At 46.1% G+C, this 24,408-nt stretch overlaps 1 protein-coding gene across 4 annotated transcripts in view; it reads right to left on the bottom strand.

The window, feature by feature from the left end:
* The window catches only part of LOC121580842 (chromodomain-helicase-DNA-binding protein 7), a 94,450-nt gene that overhangs the window by 29,302 nt on the left and 40,740 nt on the right, over positions 1 to 24,408 (bottom strand). For 2 of the 4 annotated variants that reach the window (XM_041895919.2, XM_045224839.1), the window contains exons 4-21: positions 23,597 to 23,735; positions 21,143 to 21,253; positions 20,821 to 20,883; positions 17,713 to 17,768; positions 17,152 to 17,266; positions 16,825 to 16,908; positions 15,495 to 15,632; positions 15,242 to 15,363; positions 14,263 to 14,506; positions 11,771 to 11,947; positions 11,285 to 11,527; positions 11,008 to 11,194; positions 10,236 to 10,446; positions 9,336 to 9,531; positions 4,260 to 4,427; positions 3,835 to 4,014; positions 3,380 to 3,490; positions 1,053 to 1,261 (exon numbers count right to left, since the gene is read on the bottom strand). In XM_041895919.2, coding sequence (XP_041751853.2) covers positions 1,053 to 1,261; positions 3,380 to 3,490; positions 3,835 to 4,014; positions 4,260 to 4,427; positions 9,336 to 9,531; positions 10,236 to 10,446; positions 11,008 to 11,194; positions 11,285 to 11,527; positions 11,771 to 11,947; positions 14,263 to 14,506; positions 15,242 to 15,363; positions 15,495 to 15,632; positions 16,825 to 16,908; positions 17,152 to 17,266; positions 17,713 to 17,768; positions 20,821 to 20,883; positions 21,143 to 21,253; positions 23,597 to 23,735 — 2,754 coding nt within the window. The remainder of the gene's footprint in view (positions 1 to 1,052; positions 1,262 to 3,379; positions 3,491 to 3,834; positions 4,015 to 4,259; positions 4,428 to 9,335; positions 9,532 to 10,235; positions 10,447 to 11,007; positions 11,195 to 11,284; positions 11,528 to 11,770; positions 11,948 to 14,262; positions 14,507 to 15,241; positions 15,364 to 15,494; positions 15,633 to 16,824; positions 16,909 to 17,151; positions 17,267 to 17,712; positions 17,769 to 20,820; positions 20,884 to 21,142; positions 21,254 to 23,596; positions 23,736 to 24,408) is intronic. The other 2 variants (XM_041895921.2, XM_041895920.2) reach the window with 2 other exon arrangements.

Genomic DNA, 24,408 nt, shown 5'->3' with positions numbered 1-24,408 from the left:
TACTTCAAAGGCCCTGGCAGTCATTAACCCAGACAGGATATGACATCTCTCAGGTGGACTTCCTGAGCCAGAAGATGTAGACATTGTAATATCCCTCTGGTAGGCTTGGGGCAGTTTCTGACAGCTTTTTTTTCTTCTTTTTTTACATCCACCTGATGTCTCAAGTGTCTAGCGGTGGATATTGGAATGGGCACGTCTCCATACCAATTTCACCACTATGGCAAAAATCGAGTCGATCACCTAGTCTGTCAAGAGTGCAAAGTACATATTTTACCAAATCACTAAAAACCTATTCAATTCGCTCAGGTCTACGAGGGGTATGTAGTAGAGGTGTGCTGACCTGGCCATACTCATAATCGTATCCGTAAATTGACAGTCGGATCGGATGTTTTAATATGCCTAAGATTATGTCAAAATATCTCCCTGCACGCTTACAGACCAAGAAAACTGCAGATTAGGAGCAGCGCGCAGAGGGGTGTGTGTCAGTCTCCTCAACTTGCAGGGGGCCGAGCAGACAAGTTTGCTCTCACTCAGTCAGAATGTGCATCAGCGGTTCATCTTTTTCCCTACCCTCTCCCCGCTTGGTAGATATTATGCAGTATTAGTATTAGGCTAACAGGAGGCAGCAGCAATCTAAATGATCAAACTGAAACATGCGAGGAGAAGTGATCGAGTGAAATGTTGAAACAAGCGAGTGGACAGAGATACAGCTTTGCTCTATCCAATCAAATCAGCAGGATCAACGTACAGCACGCCCTTCTCTTTACAAACAGACGAACTACCCAGTTGAGTTTAGACCACGTAGCACGTCGCACTTGATTGAAAGATGCAAGTTGGCAACCAAAAATATTACTTTTAGATCACGGATAATTACAAAAAACTCTTGATCATGATAGTATCAGGAAGATTGCTCATATCCATTACGATACCCATTTTGTCCGACTACTCGGCACGCCCCTAGTATCTAGGGTTACCCTTCCAAAAGGGCCAGGGTTTAGAGAACAGTCAATCTTTCTGAAAGACTAAGAAACATATTAGCGATGTCCACTCACCCATAAACCAGCAGGTTCTTCTCCACCCTGAAGCACTCGCTACGGGGGTACCCGTGGGCTCGGTCCTGGGGCCGCCTGGGTTTGGTCAAGGGCTTCTCGTTCTCACCGTCACTTTCCAGCTCAGAGAACTCTGCCAATTCGTCCTCCTTCATCGAGCTGTAGTGGCGTGTCTGCTTCCGCACCCTCGGAGTGTCAATCACCAAGGTGTTCTGAAAATAAAAATATATATACAAAAATAAACGTGTCAAAAAAAAGAACTACCACACTTTCCTCCCTCCCCGATCTCCCCAGTGTTAAAATGCTAAAATCGGGTAGCATGTTGTTGTTTTTATGATTGACCTTATTACCATAGTTTCCCTGCTAAGCTCGATATAGCTATAAAAATAAAAAACTCATCCCGGGTGACTTGCACAGCTGACACGTCTGTTTATGCGGCTGGATTAAGTGCTATACTCCAGGGCCCTTGAGGAGAGGGAGGGAGGGAGGGAGGGAGGGAGGGGTAGAGGAGGAGAGGAGAGAAAAGGACTTGCTTTAGACTGACTAAGTGATGTCTCTGTTCCCCTCTGGAGGCAGCGTAAGCTGCTTACTGCCTCTGGGTCCACTGAAGAGGGGAACGCAGGGTAATTAAGGAATAGAAAGAGATTCCCACAGCCACCATTTTAAATTAGCTCGCCTTAGCCCAGTTATGACTGGGGCTCCACACATGGCTAGCCTGGGGTAATAAGACGTATTAATTAACACTTTAGATTTGCGTATGTATGAGGGAGAGAATACCACTGAGCTCCGATATTGTAGAGTGGCGTCTACAGGGAGGGGAAATGCTGGTGTGGTTTCGACCATTCCTATAACTGTTAAGAGTGCTGGGCCAGTAACCGGAATATTCATAAGAAAATCAAATTTAAGGTAGAGATATCTTTTTATCAATCCACCGCATCCACCTACGTCGCACTTCCGCATCTGCGGTGAAAGGTGGCAGAGCTAGAGCGGTGTTTGTCAGACCATGAGACATCCCGAAAATCGGTCTTCTCACTAAATTGTCTGTAGCGTCCGAACGGTTTGGCCTAGTATGACTGACCCCTCTATAGAAAGATGAGACTCTCACGAACACGATGGTGTTCTCCGTTTTGCTCTACGACCTCCACAAATGTCAGGAGTCTCGTCTGAAGGCTGTAGTGTCCGAACCGTTTGGGCTACACACTAATATGGACAATGGTGAGACTCTCACGAACATGTAGGTTATTTTGCTCTAGGATGCCCACAGGCCTCAAGACTCTTCTGAAAAATATAAAACATTTTTCCTTGAAGTATAATTTTTTGAACGTTATAAACTTACTGTTCCCACTACAAATACTTCGATACATAACATTTTGTCCTTGAAACATTTAATTGAAATTCTGTAGAATACCATTAATTCCTATGGCGAACTGCTTCTTCTGTGTAGTGCCAATATGGCCGATAGGTGGCTTCAAAGCCTCTCACTGGCCAATACATAGCATTAGCAATCCAGGGTTTAAAGATGACTCTTATTTTTCAGAATTCCCAGTTTTCTTGAAAGCACCACAAGACGCTGCAGCAGCTCTTGCGCTGTCTGACAGATTTCCCACTCAAAGGCTCTGTATGCTGTACGCGTGTGATAAATAAGATAGGCCTAAGCTACATAACGAATATACTGTACACACGGTCCTGGGGCCGCCTGGGTTTTTATCTTCTCCTGGACAATTGGCTTGCGCTAATTTTATTTATCGGCTTTTCTATTATTATTTTTCAGACAAAAGCTATTACCGGCTAATGGAAACCCTGGCCTAGGCTACATCTTGATTTACCCAGTTTATCAATAGAGATTTACCATTCAAACAAATGATTACCAATTATGTGGTTATATTGGTAAAAACAAAGTCAAATTGATTGTATAATTGATTCATTAATACATAAATGGATGTCTCTGAAAAATGTTGACGTGAAAACATTAAAATGTAATGATATTGAACTCAAAAGATGCCCAACGATTGAACAGAGCAGTAGCTGAGTTTATCTGTCTGGATCAAGTACCATACTGTGACTTTGGCTAATATGCCTTCTTGTTTTTGCCGTAGTATCGTTTTGGAATAGAGTTTCTTGATGGTATCAAGTGTCGTGATACTAAACCTGGTATTGGTATCGAAGTCAAAATTCTGGTATCGTGACAACACTACCTGTTACAGTTCAACCCTTAGCATTTTAATTTTTTTGCATTCCTTGAGAGACAAATACTGACCAAGCCAAGTCTTTGCCCCTTAGGTCATCCCTGTTACACTACATTTCCCACAACACAATTTCCCGAAGCTCACCCGTCCATTGATGGCTTCCATGTCGAGCTCCGCCTTCTTGGCCCACTTCTGCCAGAAGTCCGGGTCCTCCAGGGAAATGTCCGTCCTGTTCCCAGCGGCCACAAAGCTGGCCTGGGGAAAAGGGGAAAATAAGAAATGGTGAATCTCCTGAATGCATTTTCTTCGCCTTTCTTTTCCAATTACGCTTTTGATCTCAAAGAAGTGCTGCTGGGTTGGCCACTGGAACGAGCTCCCACTGACACTGCACAGTTTGATTCTGAAGGAGCGTGGATCTCTACTGGTAATGAGCATAAAAATAGAAATACTAAAATGGGCCGTCAGTCCACCTAGACCCATTGACTTGAATGGGAAATCTGTTCTAGTAATTCAATTCCTATGCTACTAACCACTAAAATGAACGAACGTGTTACAAAACGGGTGCTAAGAAAACATGGGAGACAGCATATTGAAGCTACCTTGGCGAAGGTGGACCCCTTGCCCTCGGACTCAATGGTGATGGTCTGGGTTCGTCTCTGGAGGATCTGGTCAATGTCCTCTTCGCAGAACTTAGAGCCCTCGTCCTCCTCGTCCATCAAAGCTCCGTAGGCTCCTTTACGTAGGAGGTCCTCCACCTCCTTCTTAGATAGCTGTGGCACCTAAGGTGGTGGAGCACATTTGAAGGTTTAGACTACTGAGCTCAGCATATCAACAATAGTTCACCTTTAATAAGACAATGAAGTATAGTTGAGAATAACCTCTTTTCACAAAAGCAGGTGAGCAATCTCTGTTTTAGAGATTTATTCAACAGGGGTGCCCACAGATTGTCGAGAAACAATACTAACATGTCCTCAAGCCTGGTCTTACTATTTAACTGTGTGAGATCTGCGTGCATGTGTCTTACCCCGTTGGCTGCGTTCTCTCGGCCACTCATGGACTGCAGCACAGCCTTGTCAAGGCCCAGCTTGAGGCTGGCCTTGTCAAACATCTCCCTCTCGTAGGAGTTCCTGGTGATCAGTCTGTAGATCTTCACAGCCTTGCTCTGGCCAATCCTGTGGCATCTGGCTTGCGCCTGAGAGAGGGAGAGGAAAAGAGCGAGAGAGATGGAAAGAGAAAGAGAGAAAAAACATGCTTTGATTGAGAAAAGCATAGACCAACTGACAACAACAAACAAAGTAATGTAGCGGTGTACCAGTGGTGTGATAACATCTTGTTTGTGTCCTGTTTGGCAAGGTTCACTTCTGTCGGTTCCCTGTTTTTCTTGTTTTAGGAGTTTCTATGAACCTGTGTACTATATTTCGACATGTGTCTCTCTGCTGTATTTTAACAGAGGACTGTCTTCTTTCAAAGTTTACTGAAGTAGCACTGTAATGTGGCCAGAGGGGATGGCTGCCGTCTTATGGACTCTCTAATGATTCGGATGAAAGGGATTTGCTCCAGACAGCCGACAGGGCCCTCATCCCCGTCATTCACAGTAGAAAGAAAAGGAGATATCGCGGATGGAGATCAGGGTGCTTGGTAAGGAGCCGGCGACGAGTGGCTAATCTGCTTTTGCCATCGATACTATTGGCCAATTTACAATCGCTTGATAATAAAGTGGACGAACTACAGGCACGTACAGTGGGGGGAAAAAAGTATTTAGTCAGCCACCAATTGTGCAAGTTCTCCCACTTAAAAAGATGAGGCCTGTAATTTTCATCATAGGTACATGTCAACTATGACAGGTTAAATGAGAAAAAAAAATCCAGAAAATCACATTGTAGGATTTTTAATGAATTTATTTGCAAATTATGGTGGAAAATAAGTATTTGGTCAAAGGTTTCTCAATAATTTGTTATATACCCTTTGTTGGCAATGACACAGGTCAAACGTTTTCTGTAAGTCTTCACAAGGTTTTCACACACTGTTGCTGCTATTTTGGCCCATTCCTCCATGCAGATCTCCTCTAGAGCAGTGATGTTTTGGGGCTGTCGCTGGGCAACACGGACTTTCAACTCCCTCCAAAGATTTTCTATGGGGTTGAGATCTGGAGACTGGCTAGGCCACTCCAGGACCTTGAAATGCTTCTTACGAAGCCACTCCTTCTTTGCCCGGGCGGTGTGTTTGGGATCATTGTCATGCTGAAAGACCCAGCCACGTTTCATCTTCAATGCCCTTGCTGATGGAAGGAGGTTTTCACTCAAAATATCACGATACATGGCCCCATTCATTCTTTCCTTTACACGGATCAGTTGTCCTGGTCCCTTTGCAGAAAAACAGCCCCAAAGCATGATGTTTCCACCCCCATGCTTCACAGTAGGTATGGTGTTCTTTGGATGCAACTCAGCATTCTTTGTCCTCCAAACACGACGAGTTGAGATTTTACCAAAAGTTCTATTTTGGTTTCATCTGACCATATGACATTCTCCCAATCCTCTTCTGGATCATCCAAATGCACTCTAGCAAACTTCAGACGGGCCTGGACATGTACTGGCTTAAGCAGGGGGACACGTCTCGCACTGCAGGATTTGAGTCCCTGGCGGCGTAGTGTGTTACTGATGGTAGGCTTTGTTACTTTGGTCCCAGCTCTCTGCAGGTCATTCACTAGGTCCCCCCGTGTGGTTCTGGGATTTTTGCTCACCGTTCTTGTGATCATTTTGACCCCACGGGGTGAGATCTTGCGTGGAGCCCCAGATCGAGGGAGATTATCAGTGGTCTTGTATGTCTTCCATTTCCTAATAATTGCTCCCACAGTTGATTTCTTCAAACCAAGCTGCTTACCTATTGCAGATTCATTCTTCCCAGCCTGGTGCAGGTCTACAATTTTGTTTCTGGTGTCCTTTGACAGCTCTTTGGTCTTAGCCATAGTAGAGTTTGGAGTGTGACTGTTTGAGGTTGTGGACAGGTGTCTTTTATACTGATAACAAGTTCAAACAGGTGCCATTAATACAGGTAACGAGTGGAGGACAGAGGAGCCTCTTAAAGAAGAAGTTACAGGTCTGTGAGAGCCAGAAATCTTGCTTGTTTGTAGGTGACCAAATACTTATTTTCCACCATAATTTGCAAATAAATTCATTAGAAATCCTACAATGTGATTTTCTGGATTTTTTCCCCTCAATTTGTCTGTCATAGTTGACGTGTACCTATGATGAAAATTACAGGCCTCTCTCATCTTTTTAAGTGGGAGAACTTGCACAATTGGTGGCTGACTAAATACTTTTTTCCCCCACTGTATATCCTACCAACAAACGAAGACATGAATAACATACAGCTGGTGGGTTATACACTGTATCAGAAGGATAGAACAGCAGCCTCCGGTAAGACAAGGGGTGGCGGTCTATATTTGTAAACAACAGCTGGTGCACGAAGTCTCGAGGTTTTGCTCGCCTGAGGTAGAGTATCTCATGATAAGCTGTAGACCACACAATCGACCAAGAGAGTTTTGATCTATATTCTTCGTAGCTGTCTATTTACCACCACAAACCGATGCTGGCACTAAGACCGCACTCAGTGAACTAACTGTATAAGGCCATAAGCAAACAGGAAAACGCCCATCCAGAGGCGACGCGCCTAGTGCCCGGGGACTTTAATGCAGGGAAACTTAAATCCGTTTCACCTCATTTCTACCAGCATGTTAAATGTGCAACCAGAGGGAAAAAAATTCTAGACCACCTTTACTCCACACACAGAGACGCGTACAAAGCTCTCCCTCGCCCTCCATTAGGCAAATCTGACCATAATTATATCCTCCTGATTCCTGCTTACAAGCAAAAACTAAAGCAGGAAGCACTAGCGACTCGGTCAATAAAAAGGTGGTCAGATGAAGCAGATGGTAAGCTACAGGACTGTTTTGCTAGCACAGACTGGAATATGTTCCAAGATTCTTCAGATGGCATTGAGGAGTGGCATTGGCTTCATCAATAAATGCATTGATGGCGTCGTCCCCACAGTGACCGTACGTACATACGCCAACTAGAAGCCATGGATTACAGGCAACATCCGCACTGAGCTAAAGGGTAGAGCTGCCGCTGTGGCAGGGCTTGCAAACTATTACAGACTACAAAGGGAAGCACAGCGGCGAGCTGCCCAGTGACACGAGCCTATCAGACGATCTAAATTACTTATATGCCCGCTTCGAGGCAAGCAACACTGAAACATGCATGAGAGCATCAGCTGTTCCGGATGACTGTGTGATCACGCTCTCCGTAGCCGATGTGAGTAAGACCTTTAAACAGGTCAACATTCACAAGGCCAGACGGATTACCAGGACATGTACGCAGAGCATGCGCTGACCAACTGGCAAGTGTCTTCACTGACATTTTCAACCTCTCCCTGTCTGAGTCTGTAATACCAAAATGTTTCAAGCAGACCACCATAGTCCATGTGCCCAAGAACACTAAGGTAACCTGCCTGAATGACTACCGGTCCGTAGCACTCACGTCTGTAGCCATGAAGTGCTTTGAAAGGCTGGTCATGGCTCACATCAGCACCAGTATCCCAGAAACCCTAGACCCACTCCAATTTGCATACCGCCCCAACAGATCCACAGATGATGCAATCTCTATTGCACTCCACACTGCCCTTTCACACCTGGACAAAAGGAACACCTACGTGAGAATGCTATTCATTGACTACAGCTCAGCGTTCAACACCATAGTGCCCTCAAAGCTCATCACTAAGCTAAGGACCCTGGGACTAAACACCTCCCTCTGCAACTGGATCCTGGACTTCCTGACAGGCTGCCCCCAGGTGGTAAGGGTAGGTAACAACACATCCGCCATGCTGATCCTCAACGCGGGGGCCCCTCAGGGGTGCGTGCTCAGTCCCCTCCTGTACTCCCCATGACTGCATGGCCAGGCATGCCTCCAACACAATCTTTAGGTTTGCCGATGACAACAGTGGTAGGCCTGATCACCGACAACGATGAGACAGCCTATAGGGAGAAGGTCAGAGAACTGGCCGTGTGGTGCCAGGACAACAACCTCTCCCTCAACGTGATCAAGACAAAGGAGATGATTGTGGACTACAGGAGAAGGACCGAGCACGCCCCCATTCTCATCGACGGGGCTGTAGTGGAGCAGGTTGAGAACTTCAAGTTCTTTGGTGTCCACATTACCAACAAACTAACATGGTCCAAGCACACCAAGACAATCGTGAAGAGGGCATGACAAAACCTATTCCCCCTAAGAGAAGATTTGGCATGCGTCCTCAGATCCTCAAAAAGGTTCTACAGCTGCACCATCGAGAGCATCCTGACTGGTTGCATCACTGCCTGGTATGGCAACTGCTCGGCCTCCGACCGCAAGGCACTACAGAGGGTAGTGCGTACGGCCCAGTACATCACTGGGGCCAAGCTTCCTGCCATCCAGGACCTCTATACCAGGCGGTATAAAGACTCCAGCCACCTTAGTCATAGACTGTTCTCTCTGCTACCGCACGGCAAGCAGTACCGGAGCTTCAAGTCTAGGTCCAAGAGGCTTCTAAACAGCTTCTACCCCCCAAGCCATAAGACTCCTGAACAGCTAATCAAATGGCTCCCCAGACTATTTGCATTGCTGCTGCTGCCCCCCCCCCCTCTTCTCTGTTTATTATCTATGCAGAGTCACTTTAATAACTATACCTACATTTACATATTACGTCAACTAACAGGTGTCCCCGCACATTGACTAGGTACCGGTACCCCCGTATATAGCCTCGCTATTGTTATTTTTACTGCTGCTCTTTAATTATTTGTTACTTTTATTTCGTATTATTTTATATTGTATTTTTTTGTGTGATTTGTTTTGGTATTCTTTCTTAAAACTGCATTGTTGGTTAAGGGCTTGTAAGTAAGCATTTCACTGCTGTATTTGGCGCATGTGACAAATAAAAATTGATTTGATTTGTATTTACCTGTGTAGTTATTTGAGTAGTGACCAAAGTATTTTTAAAAATTGCGTCTTCAACTTGACTATTAAACAAAGTGGTAACACTATTTCCAAGCCCTGCCCAGTCCTCTCACCTGTAAGTCATTCTGGGGGTTCCAGTCCGAGTCAAAGATGATGCAGGTGTCAGCAGCGGTCAGGTTGATGCCCAGGCCTCCAGCCCGGGTACACAGCAGGAAGACAAAGCGGTCAGAGTCCGGACGAGAGAAGCGGTCAATCGCAGCCTGCCGGAGGTTACCCCTCACACGGCCGTCGATACGCTCGTACGGGTACCTGGTCAGATTGAGACAGTCATGGTCAGCTTCATCAACAACGGATTTAACACAATTATAAAAAACAACCCGCATTTCTGACTTTGTCATTGATGTGCTCGCTGTCATTGATGTGTTGGCGCAGATGACTAGTAAAATACATTACATTTATATATAGTATGAAATATAGTGATGTTCAAATGCATCAACAATTCAAATCTGAAGATGGGAAATAATCTATGGAGTGTCATTAGGGTAGGGCTCTCAAACTCATTTACTAAGACAACTGCGGCCTATATTAAAATTGGCTTGCAGGCCACATCTGGCATGCAGGGCTCCAGTTTCAATCCCCTGGGTTAGGTAAGAGTGGAATGGAAGAGAAAATCTGGATGAGAACATAAAAGGGGTACTTCAGGGGTACTCCTGAGTGGCGCAGTGCTAACCGTGCCACTCGAGATCCTGGTTCGAATCCAGGCTCTGTCGCAGCCGGCCGCGACCGGGAGACTCATGGGCGGCGCACAATTGGCCCAGCGTCGTCCAGGGTAGGGGAGGGAATGGCCGGCAGGGATGTAGCTCAGTTGATAGAGCATGGCGTTTGCAACGCCAGGGTTGTGGGTTCGATTCCCACGGGGGGCCAGTATAAAAAAATATGTATTCACTAACTGTAAGTCGCTCTGGATAAGAGCGTCTGCTAAATGACTAAAATGTAAAAGGTCAGATCCATACCGTTTCTGGATGAGGTAGTCCTCCAGGATGTCCAGGCAGCGCACCATCTGGGAGAAGACGAGGACCCTGTGTCCCCCGGCCTTCAGCTTGGGCAGCAGCTTGTCGATCAGCACCAGCTTGCCCGCCGCCTGGATCATGGCCTGTAGGTGGAACTGGGGCATCTCGGCATGGTGGTTCTCACGGAAGTCTTCCAGGATCTTCTCCTCTGCACCTAGAACATCATAGAACATAAACGGCCATGCATCAGAATCAATCAAAGCAGTGAGACTAAACCCAGCAAGTTCACAAACCAACCCAAGCCAAGTACCAACAGTGGTTGGGGCAAATCAACACTCAGAGCATCCAAAACACTATGTTAGTGTGTGTGTGTTAAGCATTCCGCATGCTTTGGTTCGGCTGGCACCTAGCTTAACTCGGCTAGGCGAACCAAACGAGTGTGCTCGCATACTACCTTAAAAGACCTTCGCTTGAAAAATGAGAAAAAAAGCATAAATAGTACTGTTTGTCCATCTTGAGACGCCGTAGTCAGTATAAACTTTGTCAAAATAGTCCGAATTCATCGAAGATAACTCAAGAAAAATGCTATTAATTTAGACTTTATTGTCGAGGAGATCTTAGACCGATCACCAACGAAGGGGCGTAGACTTCGAGAAAAAAATGTAGTGTGCACGAACAGCTGAGAAAACCCTTGAAGACCAAAACGTCACAAAATGTGTTACGAACTGTTTCGGCTGGGAAGCATGCGGACGCCTTTTGTGTGCGTGTTCTGTACCGTTGATGAGGTAGGGGTGGTTGCAGCACTTCCTCAGCTCCATCATGGTGTTGAGAAGGTTGGGGACCTGAGCCCCTCCACCTCCCCATGCGCCACCTCCTCCTCCCGGTCCTCCTTTAGACAGAAAGGAGAAGTTCTTCTCCAGGATGGCCCGGTAGTACTTCTTCTGGATGTTGGTCAGCTCCACCTGAGAACAGGAGATTAGTTAGGTATACTCAGTGGAGAGAAATTACATAATTTGACCATGAGGAGCACACAAAAATTCAAATACAGAAACCTCGATGATGGTCTCCTCCTTGGGGGCCAGGTTCTTCTCCACGTCCTCCTTGAGACGTCGCAGCATCATGGGCTTCAGGATGGCCTGCAGCTTCTGGACTTGCTCCTCAGTCTTGAGGTCTCCAAACTCCTGCATGAAGGTGTTCTCTGAGGGGAAGCGTTCTGGCTCCAGGAAGTTGAGCAGACTGAAGAGCTCTTCCACCGTGTTCTGCAGGGGGGTCCCAGTCAGCAGCACCTTGTGCTCCTTCACAGGGGAGAGAGAGGTTTTTACTATACTTAGCTCCTTCCAGTAGGTCATTATAGATATTATTTTATTACTCCTGTGATAGGAGAGAAGGAGGGTGGAAACGTCCAATTGATGTCCATAAAATATTAGCATTTTTCAATAAATATTGCTTATTTTCCAACAGGTTCAATTGCAAGTCTTCCAAAAAAAACAGTAGAGATGGAAGTTATCAACTAGACATTTCTCTCCGTGTCAACTCACCATGTCCATCATCTTGAGTCCCTCCAGCAGTTTGCAGTTCCTGTTCTTGAGGCGGTGAGCCTCGTCGATGACCACACAGCGCCATGGGACGCTGCGCAGCTCCGGGCAGTCTGTCAGAATCATCTCAAATGTGGTGATGACCGCATGGAATTTGTACGCTCCCTTTATCACACGGCCCTGAAGATGGAGGGAGGCGAAGAGGGCGAGGGAGAGCGAGGTCAGAACACAGGGAAGAGTGAGTGTCATGGTGTATGGCCAGTAGTTTTTCCTACTTGAATCAATCGGGGAAACTCTGGACCCTGGTTATGGTCTGGGAAATCTGGCCTTTGGTCAATTTACTGAATCAAAATGGACTCAACATATACTGAATTAAACATAATGGCTCAAGTGTGAGGTTAATGGAGTAAGATTACACATTTAAAATGGTTAGTGGAGTAGGTATACACTACCGGTCAAAAGTTTTAGAACACCTACTCATTTAAGGGTTGTTCTTTATTTTTACTATTTTCTACATTGTAGAATAATAGTGACGACATCAAAACTATGAAATAACTCATATGGAATCATGTAGTAACAAAAAAAGTGTTAAACAAATCAAAATAGTTTATTTTTGAGATTCTTCAAATAGCCACCTTGATGACAGCTTTGCACACTCTTGGCATTCTCTCAACAAGCTTCACCTGGCACGCTTTTCCAACAGTTCCCACATAAGCTGAGCACTTGTTGACTGCTTTTCCACTGCTTTTCCTTCACTCTGTGGTCCGACTCATCCCAAACCATCTCAATTTGGTTGAGGTTGGGGGATTGTGGAGGCCAGGTCATCTGATGCAGCACTCCATCACTCTCCTTCTTGGTCAAATAGCCATTACACAGCCTGGAGGTGTGTTGGGTCATTGTCCTGTTGAAAAACAAATGATAGTCCCACTAAGCCCAAACCAGATGGGATGGCGTATCGCTGCAGAATGCTGTGGTAGCCTTGCTGGTTAAGTGTGCCTTGAATTCTAAATAAATAACAGACCGTGTCACCAGCAAAGCACCCCCACACCATAACACCTCCTCCTCCGTGCTTTACGTTGGGAACTACATATGCGGAGATCATCCGTTCACCCACACCGCGTCTCACAAAGACACAGCAATTGGAACCATAAATCTCCAATTTGGACTCCAGACCAAAGGACAAATTTCCACCTGTCTAATGTCCATTGCTCGTGTTTCTTGGCCCAAGCAAGTCTCTTCTTATTATTGGTGTCCTTTAGCAGTGGTTTCTTTGCAGCAAATTGACCATGAAGGCCTGATTCACACAGTCCCCTCTGAACAGTTGATGTTGAGATGTGTCTGTTAATTGAACTCTGAGGCATTTATTTGGGCTGCAATTTCTGAGGCTGGTAACTCTAATGAACTTATCCTCTGCAGCAGAGGTAACTCAGAGTCTTCCATTCCGGTGGTGGTCCTCATGAGAGCCAGTTTCATCATAGCGCTTGATTGTTTTTGCGACTGCGCTTGAAGAAACTTTCAAAGTTCTTGAAATGTTCCGTATTGACTGACCTTCGCGTCTCAAAGTAATGATGAACTGTCGTTTCTCTTTGCTTATTTGAGCTGTTCTTGCCATAATATGGACTTGGTATTTCACCAAATAGGGCTATCTCCTGTATACCACCCCTACCTTGTCACAACACAACTGATTGGCTCAAATGCATTAAGGAGGAAAGAAATTCCACAAATTAACTTTTAAGAAGGTACACCTGTTAATTGAAATGCATTCCAGGTGACTACCTCATGAAGCTGGTTGAGAGAATGCCAATAGTGTGCAAAGCTGTCATCAAGGTAAAGGGTGGCTATTTGAAGAATCTCAAATATAAAATATATTTTGATTTGTGTAACACTTTTTTTGGTTAATACATGATTCCATATGTGTTCTCATAGTTTTGATGTCTTCATTATTATTCTACAATGTAGATAATAGTAAAAATGAAGAAACACCCTTGAATGAGTAGGTGTTCTAAAACTTTTGACCGGTAGTGTACACATTTAAATGGTTAATGGAGTAGGTTAGGGTCACATTCCGGTCACTCTTTATTTCGTCGGTACGGTCAGTGTGGAGCGCTGGTTAATGTCGTTAAATACCTGAGCGTCTCTAAGGTGCTTCTTGTGGGATTATTCTTAGATTAGGGTTAAGAACCTACTGTACCATACTATAATGTATCCATGTGGCTAGGCAGGCTTGATTGTCTGTGTCACTTAGACCTGAGTGTCTTGTGAGGTTATGGTTTGTTATGTAATGGTACGTTTATGGTGTGGTTGGGTTCACCTCACAGGCCGGTGTTACAAAGCTATAGTATCGTTACATTAAGGTCATGTTACCTGTGCATCTGGCCTTAATGGTCTTTTTATGGTCAGGTTAGGTCATACCTGTAGTTCAACTCGTAGAACTGGATGGTACTGTTATAGTTATGGTATGGTTAGGTCATGGTTACAGTACAGTCACGACGTACCTGCGCGTCGCGGTAGTTCATTTCGTAGGCCTGGATGGTCTTGCGGCTGGCCTGGCTGCCGTGGTAGACGATGACGTTGAGATTGGTCCACGTGCGGAACTCCCTCTCCCAGTTTGGAATGGTGGAGAGCGGGGCGATGACCAGAAAGGGCCCGTGAATGCCCTTCAGGTAGATCTCATAAAGGAATGTGATGGACTGGATGGTCTTGCCCAGGCCCATTTCATCTGCTAGGATGCAGTTCCGTCTGGAGGGGGGGGGGGAGAAACATGGTGAAAGTCACTGTATTAGCAGGAGCGATTCATCTAAATGGGTCTTCAAGGAGGACAGACAGGAGAAGAGAAAATGAGATGTAGCAGGGATAGTGTCTGTCTCAAATTACACCCTATTCACCCTATAGTGCGCCCTACCTTTGACTAGAGTCCTAAATAAAGCACAATATTGGCAATAGTGGGTCCTTAAGTCTCTGTGCACTCTATTAGTGAGTGAGTAATCTAATGAACAGTTAACTAACCCTGTTGGGGCAGATCAATGACACTCAAATTAAGAAGTTGTCTGTGTGGGAGGTTTTCTATAGCGTCATACTGACTGCGTGCGTGTGTGTGTGTGTGTGTCGTGTGCAGCAGTGGTAGATCACACATTAATGATTGGTGTGAGAAAAGCACAGCTTGGGTACACACATGGGTTGGAGGACACAATATGGGGCATGGATGTGTTGATTGTATTGACGCATGCTGGGTGACATGGTTCAGTATTATATATGTGAGTGTGTTGGATAAACACATAGCATATATGGTCCTACTTGTTATTGAGTAATTGTGGGTTTTTATGACATTTTGGACTTTAGACTAGTCAGTAGATATCTTGAATATTCTACTATGTAAGTGTTCCATAATATATACACCTTATATAATAGCGGGTCACACACATACGTCATATAGCGTAACACATGCACGGACGCACAGAAAGTTATTCTCCTTACGTATTGTACCAGTTGAAGAGCAGCCAGTTCACTCCCTCCAGCTGGTATTCCCTGAGTGCGTTGTCGTTTTTATAATCCCTGGAACTCTCGGATTTCTGCCAGTCTTCGGTGGGAGGTCGCTCCTGTTTCAAATAAAAGCCTGCCGTTAGTGGTTTACGTGCGACCGCAGGAGCTCGGCCTTGCTGGCTCTGCGTTAAAGGGCAGGGGCCGTAAAATGTAAGAAAAAGGCAGCAGGAGAGTTTTTATTACGCACCAAACGCTTGGTCTCGGGCTGGCGGGCTGCCACGGCCTCGTACTCATCGATCTTGGCCTGGTCGATGTCGGCCTTCAGCTCCCATGTGCTATCCTCATAGGGCAGGGAGCACCACTTCACCAGGTACAGCTTTACAGGCTGGGGAGGGGGGGGGGCAGAGAGGGGGGTTAGTGTGTGGGGGGGGGTAAGTGTGTGTATATGTGTGTGGGGTTAATGTGTGTGTGGGGAGGGGTTAGTGTGTGTGTGGGGGGTTATAGTGTGTGTGTGGGGGTTATAGTGTGTGTGTGTGGGGGTTATAGTGTGTGTGTGTGGGGGGTGTGTGGGGGGGTTATAATGTGTGTGTGGGGGTTATGTGTGGGGGGTTAGTGTGTGTGTGGGGGTTATAGTGTGTGTGTGGGGGTTATAGTGTGTGGGGGTTATAATGTGTGTGTGGGGGGTTATAGTGTGTGTGGGGGTTATAGTGTGTGTGGAGGGGTTATAGTGTGGGGGTTATAGTGTGTGTGGGGGGGTTATAGTGTGTGGGGGTTATAGTGTGGGGGGTTATAGTGTGTGTGGGGGTTAGTGTGTGTGTGTGTGTGGGGGTTATAATGTGTGTGTGGGGGGTTATAGTGTGTGTGTGGGGGGGTTATAGTGGGGGAGGGTTATGTGTGTGGAGGGGTTATAGTGTGGGGGGGGTTATAGTGTGTGTGGGGGGTTATAGTGTGTGGGGGGTTATAGTGTGGGGGGTTATAGTGTGTGTGGGGGTTATAGTGTGTGTGTGGGGGTTATAGTGGGGGAGGGTTAGTGTGTGGAGGGGTTATAGTGTGTGTGTGGGGGTTATAGTGTGTGTGGGGGTTATAGTGTGTGTGGGGGTTATAGAGTGTGTGGGGGTTATAGTGTGTGGGGGTTATAGTGTGTGGGGGTTATAGTGTGTGGGGGGTTATAGTGTGTGTGGGGGTTATAGTGTGTGGGGGTTATAGTGTGTGGGGGTTATAGTGTGGGTGGGGTTATAGTGTGTGTGGGGTTATAGTGTGTGTGGGGTTATAGTGTGTGTGGGGTTATAGTGTGTGGGGGGGTTATAGTGTGGGGGGGGTTATAGTGTGGGGGGGTTATAGTGTGTGGGGGGTTATAGTGTGTGGGGGGGTTATAGTGTGTGGGGGGGTTATAGTGTGTGTGTGTCTTTCTGTGACTCCAAGAAGAAAGGAAAGGGCAACGTTTGGCCGGAACTTAAAAAGGAACGTTTAGCCAATAAACTTCAATCAAGGACATAACCTAACGTATTCCAACTTTGGAGGTCATTTAGAGGCCATATAGAACAGGAAGGAGGGAGAGAGCGAGAGAAGGAACGCACCTCTCCGTTCTCATCTGTGCTCTCTGACACGTCCAGTACCCGGTCCACCTCAACGTAGTCTGGGTTGAAAGGCTCGTCATCCATCTGGAGGAGGGCAGGAGAGAGGGACGGCCACGTAGAGGTTAGTGTTACGATAGCAGAGAGTGAATGGCTTGGTTTCCTTCTGTGCAGTCTAGGTCTAATTCACCCAACCAATATAACATTATGTAATTGAATCCTCTGAAGTTGAAAGTGGGCAAAAGGAAATAAACTGATTCTACAGCGGGTGTCAAAGCTGACACAAAATGGCAGCTAAACACTGGGGAAAGATAGAGGTGCGGGACTGACCTCTGTCACGAAGGTGGGGAGGGCCTGTTTGGCCCTGAACCGCTTGACCTTCTGGTGGATCCTTTTGTCTTTCTCAAGTTCCTCCAGATCTGCCCAGCGACAGTGCAGGTAGGAGCTACACAGAGAGAGCGGGGGGGAATACACACCGTTACATACACACACACGCTATTATATACACACCATATGTCATACACACACCAAAACACACACATGCTATTATATACACACCATATCTCATACACACACCAAAACACACACATGCTATAATATACACACCATATCTCATACACCATAAACACACCTCACAAAAAGACAACAGAAAATACACAGACGCACCATCACACAACATAACACTTTCAGACATCACACACGCACCCAAACATGTGCTAATCTAGAGATTTATAGCATTATACAGTTTCCTCTTCGGTCCAAACAGTAAACAGTGGTTTACAGAGTGTTTATTAGATTTCACGTTTATCCACCATTTCCCCCCGAAGCTTGAGGAAATAAAATGACATAGTGAACCAAGGCCACTGTCGTGTCGGTACTGTTGGTACTCACAAGCTCTTGAACTTCACATAGAATTCTTCCACTTCCATTTCCTCTCCCGATTCCATCTGTGGAAAAAGTTAATATTTGTGTTAGTTGTTGATTAGAGTTGGAAGCAAAAAATATATATGTATAAAAATATACAAATAAATCAATGCCACCGTTTTCTCTAACAAAGTAGTAACGTCTAACAAACGTATTTTGCCACAGAGTTCTCTCTGTACTTTCGGAGACAAGAAGAAAACTGACAATAAGTCCCCACCCCTAACCATCTCCACTCTGTCTGTGCGATGACTCGTGAATCACTTACACACGGCCCCGATGCCCCTTCCCTGATACACACGGCCCCGATGCCCCTTCCCTGATACACACGGCCCCGATGCCCCTTCCCTGATACACACGGCCCGATGCCCCTTCCTGATACACACGGCCTCGTGCCCTTCCTGATACCGGCCGATGCCCCTTCCTGATAACACGGCCCGATGCCCTTCCTGATACACGGCCCCGATGCCCCTTCCCTGATATACACGGCCCCGATGCCCCTTCCCTGATACACGGCCCGATGCCCCTTCCCTGATACACACGGCCCCGATGCCCCTTCCCGATACACACGGCCCCGATGCCCCTTCCCTGATACACGGCCCGATGCCCCTTCCTGATACACACGGCCCCGATGCCTTCCCTGATACACACGGCCCCGATGCCCTTCCCTGATATACGGCCCCGATGCCCCTTCCCTGATACACGGCCCCGATGCCCCTTCCCTGATACACACGGCCCCGATGCCCCTTCCCTGATACACACGGCCCCGATGCCCCTTCCCTGATACACACGGCCCCGATGCCCCTTCCCTGATACACACGGCCCCGATGCCCCTTCCTGATACACGCGATGCCCTCCCTGATACACACGGCCCCTTCCCTGATACACACGGCCCCGATGCCTTCCCTGATACACACGGCCCCATGCCCTTCCCTGATACACATGCCCTGATGCCCCTTCCCTGATACACACGGCCCCGATGCCCCTTCCTGATACACACGGCCCGATGCCCCTTCCCTGATACACCGGCCCCGATGCCCCTTCCCTGATACACACGGCCCCGATGCCCCTTCCCTGATACACACGGCCCCGATGCCCCTTCCCTGATATACACGGCCCCAATGCCCCTTCCCTGATACATCGGTAAATGTTGGACTATAAATTGTGCCTTCCTGTATTATACTTAAGCTAAAATGTTAATTCTTTTCTACTGAGCCATTTACTTTATGTTGGTATTCTTATCTTGTATTATTTCTTATTGTTGTTGCAGTGTCGAGAGGGAACCTGCAAGTAAGCATTTCCCTGGATGGCGTATACCATGTGTATCCTGTACATACGACTAATAAAACTTCAAACACGCACACACACACGGTTCCATTCAGAGAGCTGACCCGAGGCCCGTCTTCCTGCCAAAACCACAGCGCTACGACAGACGCCAAACCAGCGTTTCCTCTGGAAGGGTGTGTGTAAGGCGGGGGGGTGTGGTGGAGGGGGGTTACCCATTCGCAGCTGCCTTACTTTTGAGTCCCGCCAGACAGCCTGTGCGAGTGCTCATATTGTTTTTGGCAGAGGTGAACGTGTAGCTCAGTTGGTAGAGCATGGCGTTGAGCAGGGTTGTGGGTTCGATTCCCACGGGGGGCAGTATGAAAATGTATGTACTCACTAACTGTAAGTCGCTCTGGATAAGAGCGTCTGCTAAATGACTAAAATGTAAAAATGTGAACCAAGCTTTGTTTTGGAGCAGCTTTTTGAAAGGGTGCGAAGAAACATACCCTGAAGACCGCCACACACACACACACCACTTTCTCACACACTCACCTCTCACACACACACACACACCACTCTCTCACACACACCACTCTCTCACACACACCACTCTCTCACACACCACTCTCTCTCACACACCACTCTCTCTCACACACCACTCTCTCTCACACACCACTCTCTCTCACACACCACTCTCTCTCACACACCACTCTCTCACACCACTCTCTCACACACCACTCTCTCACACACCACTCTCTCACACACCACTCTCTCACACACCACTCTCTCACACACCACTCTCACACACACACCTCTCACACCCCCTACCCTGTCTGAAGTGTAATGTAACAAATTCTCATTTTCTCCTCCCCCTACTTTACCTCTCTATACAACCAGTACTAGAGTACAGTATCACCCCTTCACTGCAAACAAGAGATACAGTCAATGAAGTATCTGGACTTTTAAAGGGAAGTTCACCCATTTTTACATGTGGCCTTATTTTCACTCTTTCTGTGATTGTAGTTGATCCCCTCCCAAACCGTTTTTTTTTGTTTCGTTACAGAGAAAATTGCTGAGTCATCACTTGCCATTGACTATAATGCAATATGCAAATATGTCTAAAGCATATTAGAAAACACCAAAACACTTCACACCAACTCACATTAAATCACAATCCCGTTCTGAATGATGCCTCTGCACTACATTTTTTAAAGAAATGCTCCACTGTGCCATAAATCGATGTTTGAATGATGCCGTTTACAACAACAAAAATATGCAAATATGGATTTAAGGGAACGTAAAATAAAAAAATGTTCAGAGACAATTTTGAATGGGATTCTGATGTAATAGGAGTTGATTTGGAGTGTTGGAGCATTTTTTAACATGCTTTAGAAACATTTTCATAACGCAATATATGACTCAGCAAAATGTGTCTACCAATTTTCTCTGTAATGAAACAAAATATAAAAACATTGTTTGATGGATCAACTACAAGCATAGAAAGGAGTGAAAATAAGTATACATGTAAAATTTGGTGAACTTCCCCAAGTAAAAGAGACAAGTCTCATAACTCTCATAACCCAGCTCAAAAGTCACGAGACGCCAACTGTCACACTGTCTCCACTCCAGACCACTGCTAGACTCGTCTACGAAGCAGCTGTTTAAGAGGGAGGGTGTGTGGGTGTGTAACCTGCTTAGAGCTGGTCAAGCAGTGGTTCATAAGATGACCAGGGCAGGGGTGCTGGTACCCTTTCTCTCTCCACAGACAGCTGCCTTGGAGGGTGTGTGTGTGTGTGTGTGTGTGTGCCTCACCACCTTCTTCCCCATGCGTATTGCCATGATCTTCTCCACCACAGGCCCCTCTGTCTCCACCTCCTACAGTCACACAGATTGAACAACATTAGCCCAGCTTAAAAGTAATGAAGAGCAATGAGCACACACACACACGGTCTCTCTGGAACGCACAGACACTCACGGTCTCTCTGGAACGCACAGACACTCACACACACGGTCTCTCTGGAACGCACAGACACTCACACACACAGTCTCTCTGGAACGCACAGACACTCACACACACACACACGTTCTCTCTGGAACGCAGACACTCGCGCACACACATTCTGTGGGTGCTGACCTGCTGTTCAGAGTTGTTGAAGGGGGACGCGTCTCCATCATCGTCCGAGATCCTGAACTCCAGTTCCTCTGTATAGCGCTTCCTCTTCACCTGACGACTGGAACGACGCTTCTATAGAGGGAGGGGTGAGAATGAGGGAGTAAACAGGTGTACCATATTGGGCTAAGGCTGCAGTCATAACACACCAGGATCCTGTTCAATACGCACACAAACAGGGCCTAACATTTTTTTTTGGTCCCACCATTACAAATCTACCAGCAACTCCGATTTTTTACCAGGCAAAATATTTTTGGGGTCACACAAAATTACACCAACAAAACAGAAAATAAACTGATGAGCATGCGTTGTAATGTTTCTAAAAAACAATACATGTATTACTAGTAAGAACTAAAGTATATTGTTTATTTAAGATTTTTTGCAACCTGAGCCTTTTAACCAAAATATCACAGATTACACAAACATTTTCACCTGCCCCTTTAAGGGCGGGAGGTTACCGTGATAATGCGACCCGAAGTCATGTGCCTGTGAGATTGAGAGTGACTAATAGCTGTGGTGTGTTCTCTTCCCTAGCAGTTGAAACTCAAACATTGAAAAACAACCTAGCTTGTGAACAAAACAATGTAAATAGCCAAGAAACACAAGGACCAAGTCTCACTTCAGTAGACTTTCGTTTCAAGTAAATTAGACCAACTGATATGCCTGTGCGCAGCACTTCTAAAAACAAATCTTTCATTCAGCTCTTCACGTGCGCACAGCCCCCAGCCAGTTAGTGTTGCAGAGCGAGGTGGGATAAGCTATAGGATTCATAGTTCTTTGACTTTGTGTCATTAATTTACCAGCAATGAAACAAGACAGCAGAAATACTTTGAACATAATACTTTTTATTCACAAATGTGAGTGAAATGCTCACACTGTGGAACCCTAACCACCCGCCAACATGGCTGGTAAAATCTTACCTGCCAAAGTCAAAATCGACCTGCATTTGGCAGGTGTTAATTTTAGGCCATGCACACAAACAAAAATGAGTGTTTCTTTTTGGACAAGTACAGACAGTGCCTCCCAGTTTTCTTCTGTTTCGTGTTTAACGAACATGACCCAGGTATGTTATTGATAATAGAAAATCACAGGATTCATTTTAAATCAGGAAAAATCACATCACTCCCACAACCTCCACAATCTACAGCCCAGTCTAACCTAGGGAGCCAGCCATACAACCGGTCTCTAGCGCAGGGCAGGCAGCCCTCTCGGTCTGTCCTAAAGGGCTAAACCAATCATGGTATTACATCGGTCAGGCAGTGCCTACTGTTTAAGAGTGATGAGAATTGGGCAATGCCTCAGTGCCAGCCGGTTGGGTAACCTGGATATTTGGGTTGGTGAAGTAATTTGCTGCTAACAGCTCCCATATGCCTGCATCAGAGTGGAGGAGAGCGTGTGTCACGATATTTTGATTGAATTGACTCCTAAAAAATACCAGGACCAGTCCATAATTTAACACAAGAATGCCGGTAGACACTACAGTCAGATTGCGTCTCAATCTGCACCCTATTCCCTATATAGTGCACTACTTTTGTATGGCTGTATTAATAAAACCATATTAAGACCAGATTTAAGTCAATAAATTAACATGGCGGCGTATTCATAAGCTTCTGAGAGGGTTTAGAATGTGGCAGATAGAATTGTAATCTATAGAGCGGGTTAAGAATTTCTGAATGTGTAATATCTGTTCTGAGCAATACGTTTCTATTTGAGCGTTCTGTAGTGCTGAACAGTTTCATCCCAAACTTGTTCTACAATAAATGCCACTAGCTACCATGATTAACAGTAATAGGGGGTATTTGTATAACAGTGCTGCTTGTTTGTATTGTCAACACACCACCCTTAGTCTCATGTCAACACACCACCCTTAGTCTCATGTCAACACACCACCCTTAGTCTCATGTCAACACACCACCCTTAGTCTCATGTCAACACACCACCCTTAGTCTCATGTCAACACACCACCATTAGTCTCATGTCAACACACCACCATTAGTCTCATGTCAACACACCACCCTTAGTCTCATGTCAACATTGGACCACTTTTTTGCATTTCATTTGGAAAGTGTGTGTTTTACCACTGACTTTAGTGTGTGTGTGAGTTTACAACTAGCCTCTGCAGAGTCCCCAACAACCGGATGTTCTGGTTTTCAGGGGTAATGGAAAGAGAGCCTGTGACACAACTTTCGCTTTTGGACGTAACAAGGCGACACTCAGTCTTAACTCCTCCTCCACATTTACTGAATTGGTTGAACAGTGCAGGAGATAGAGAAAAAAGAAATGTTAGGAGGTTAAGACCAGTATGTACAGGATCCAGTTTCAGGCATTTATTTTACACCTGCTACGTTAGGTTAGCGCACAACTGATGTTACTGTGTTTGTGTGCCACTGCAACGTTACGGTGTGTGTGTGTGTGTACCTGGACACTGTCGTCGTCCTCATCGGAGGGGGCTGGGGGTGACTTCTCCACATCGAAGCTGACCGAGGGCTCCCTCTTCCTCTTGGTCTCTGTCACACTGCTGCCACTGCACTCCGCTGACTCCACCTTCTTAGTGCTGCTGGAGGCAGGAGAGGGAGAGAGGGATTAGGAGGAGAAGAGGAAGGTGGGATGAGGAAGAAAGAGGAGCGTCAGAAGAGGAAGGAGGGATTAGGAGGAGAAGGATGAACGAGAGATTGATATGAAAGAGGTGGTGGAGAATATTGAGAGAAGGATGAGTGTTTGAGTCTGAACACCATCTCATGTCATCATCACCATCTTAAACAGGTATTGCGGTCAGCTTTTGGTTGTCTGCGTCTCTGATAGTATGAAGTCAACCATGCTTAAAACTGTTTCCCAACTCCAGTCCTCGGGTACCCTCAACAGCATACATTTTTGTACTCAAGGACTGGAGTTGAGATACACTGGCCTAAAGTATAGTTAACTTTACACCACAATCTCTAAACTCATGAATTACTCGTCATCATCTGCTCCCACTATATAGACTTCTTCCATAGCATGAGAACCTACCGTAGACACCAGTGGAAACCATTTTGATGACTGTTGGAACAATCAACAAATCATTTGTACACAACAGCATTTAGCAAGTTAAACCTGTGGTTTCAAAGTTGATGTTCGATACACAATACGATGGAAGTCGTGGTATTTCTAGTAACCATCTTGGAGACGCCATGTTTTAAACTAACAGTTTGAGGTTAATTAATTTCCTTGAGGCTGGATGACGGACGGTTGAA

This window comes from Coregonus clupeaformis, chromosome 14, assembly GCF_020615455.1.
Source record: "Coregonus clupeaformis isolate EN_2021a chromosome 14, ASM2061545v1, whole genome shotgun sequence".
In the NCBI taxonomy this organism is placed as follows: Eukaryota; Metazoa; Chordata; class Actinopteri; order Salmoniformes; family Salmonidae; genus Coregonus; species Coregonus clupeaformis.
This window is presented reverse-complemented; position numbering and strand designations above follow the sequence as displayed.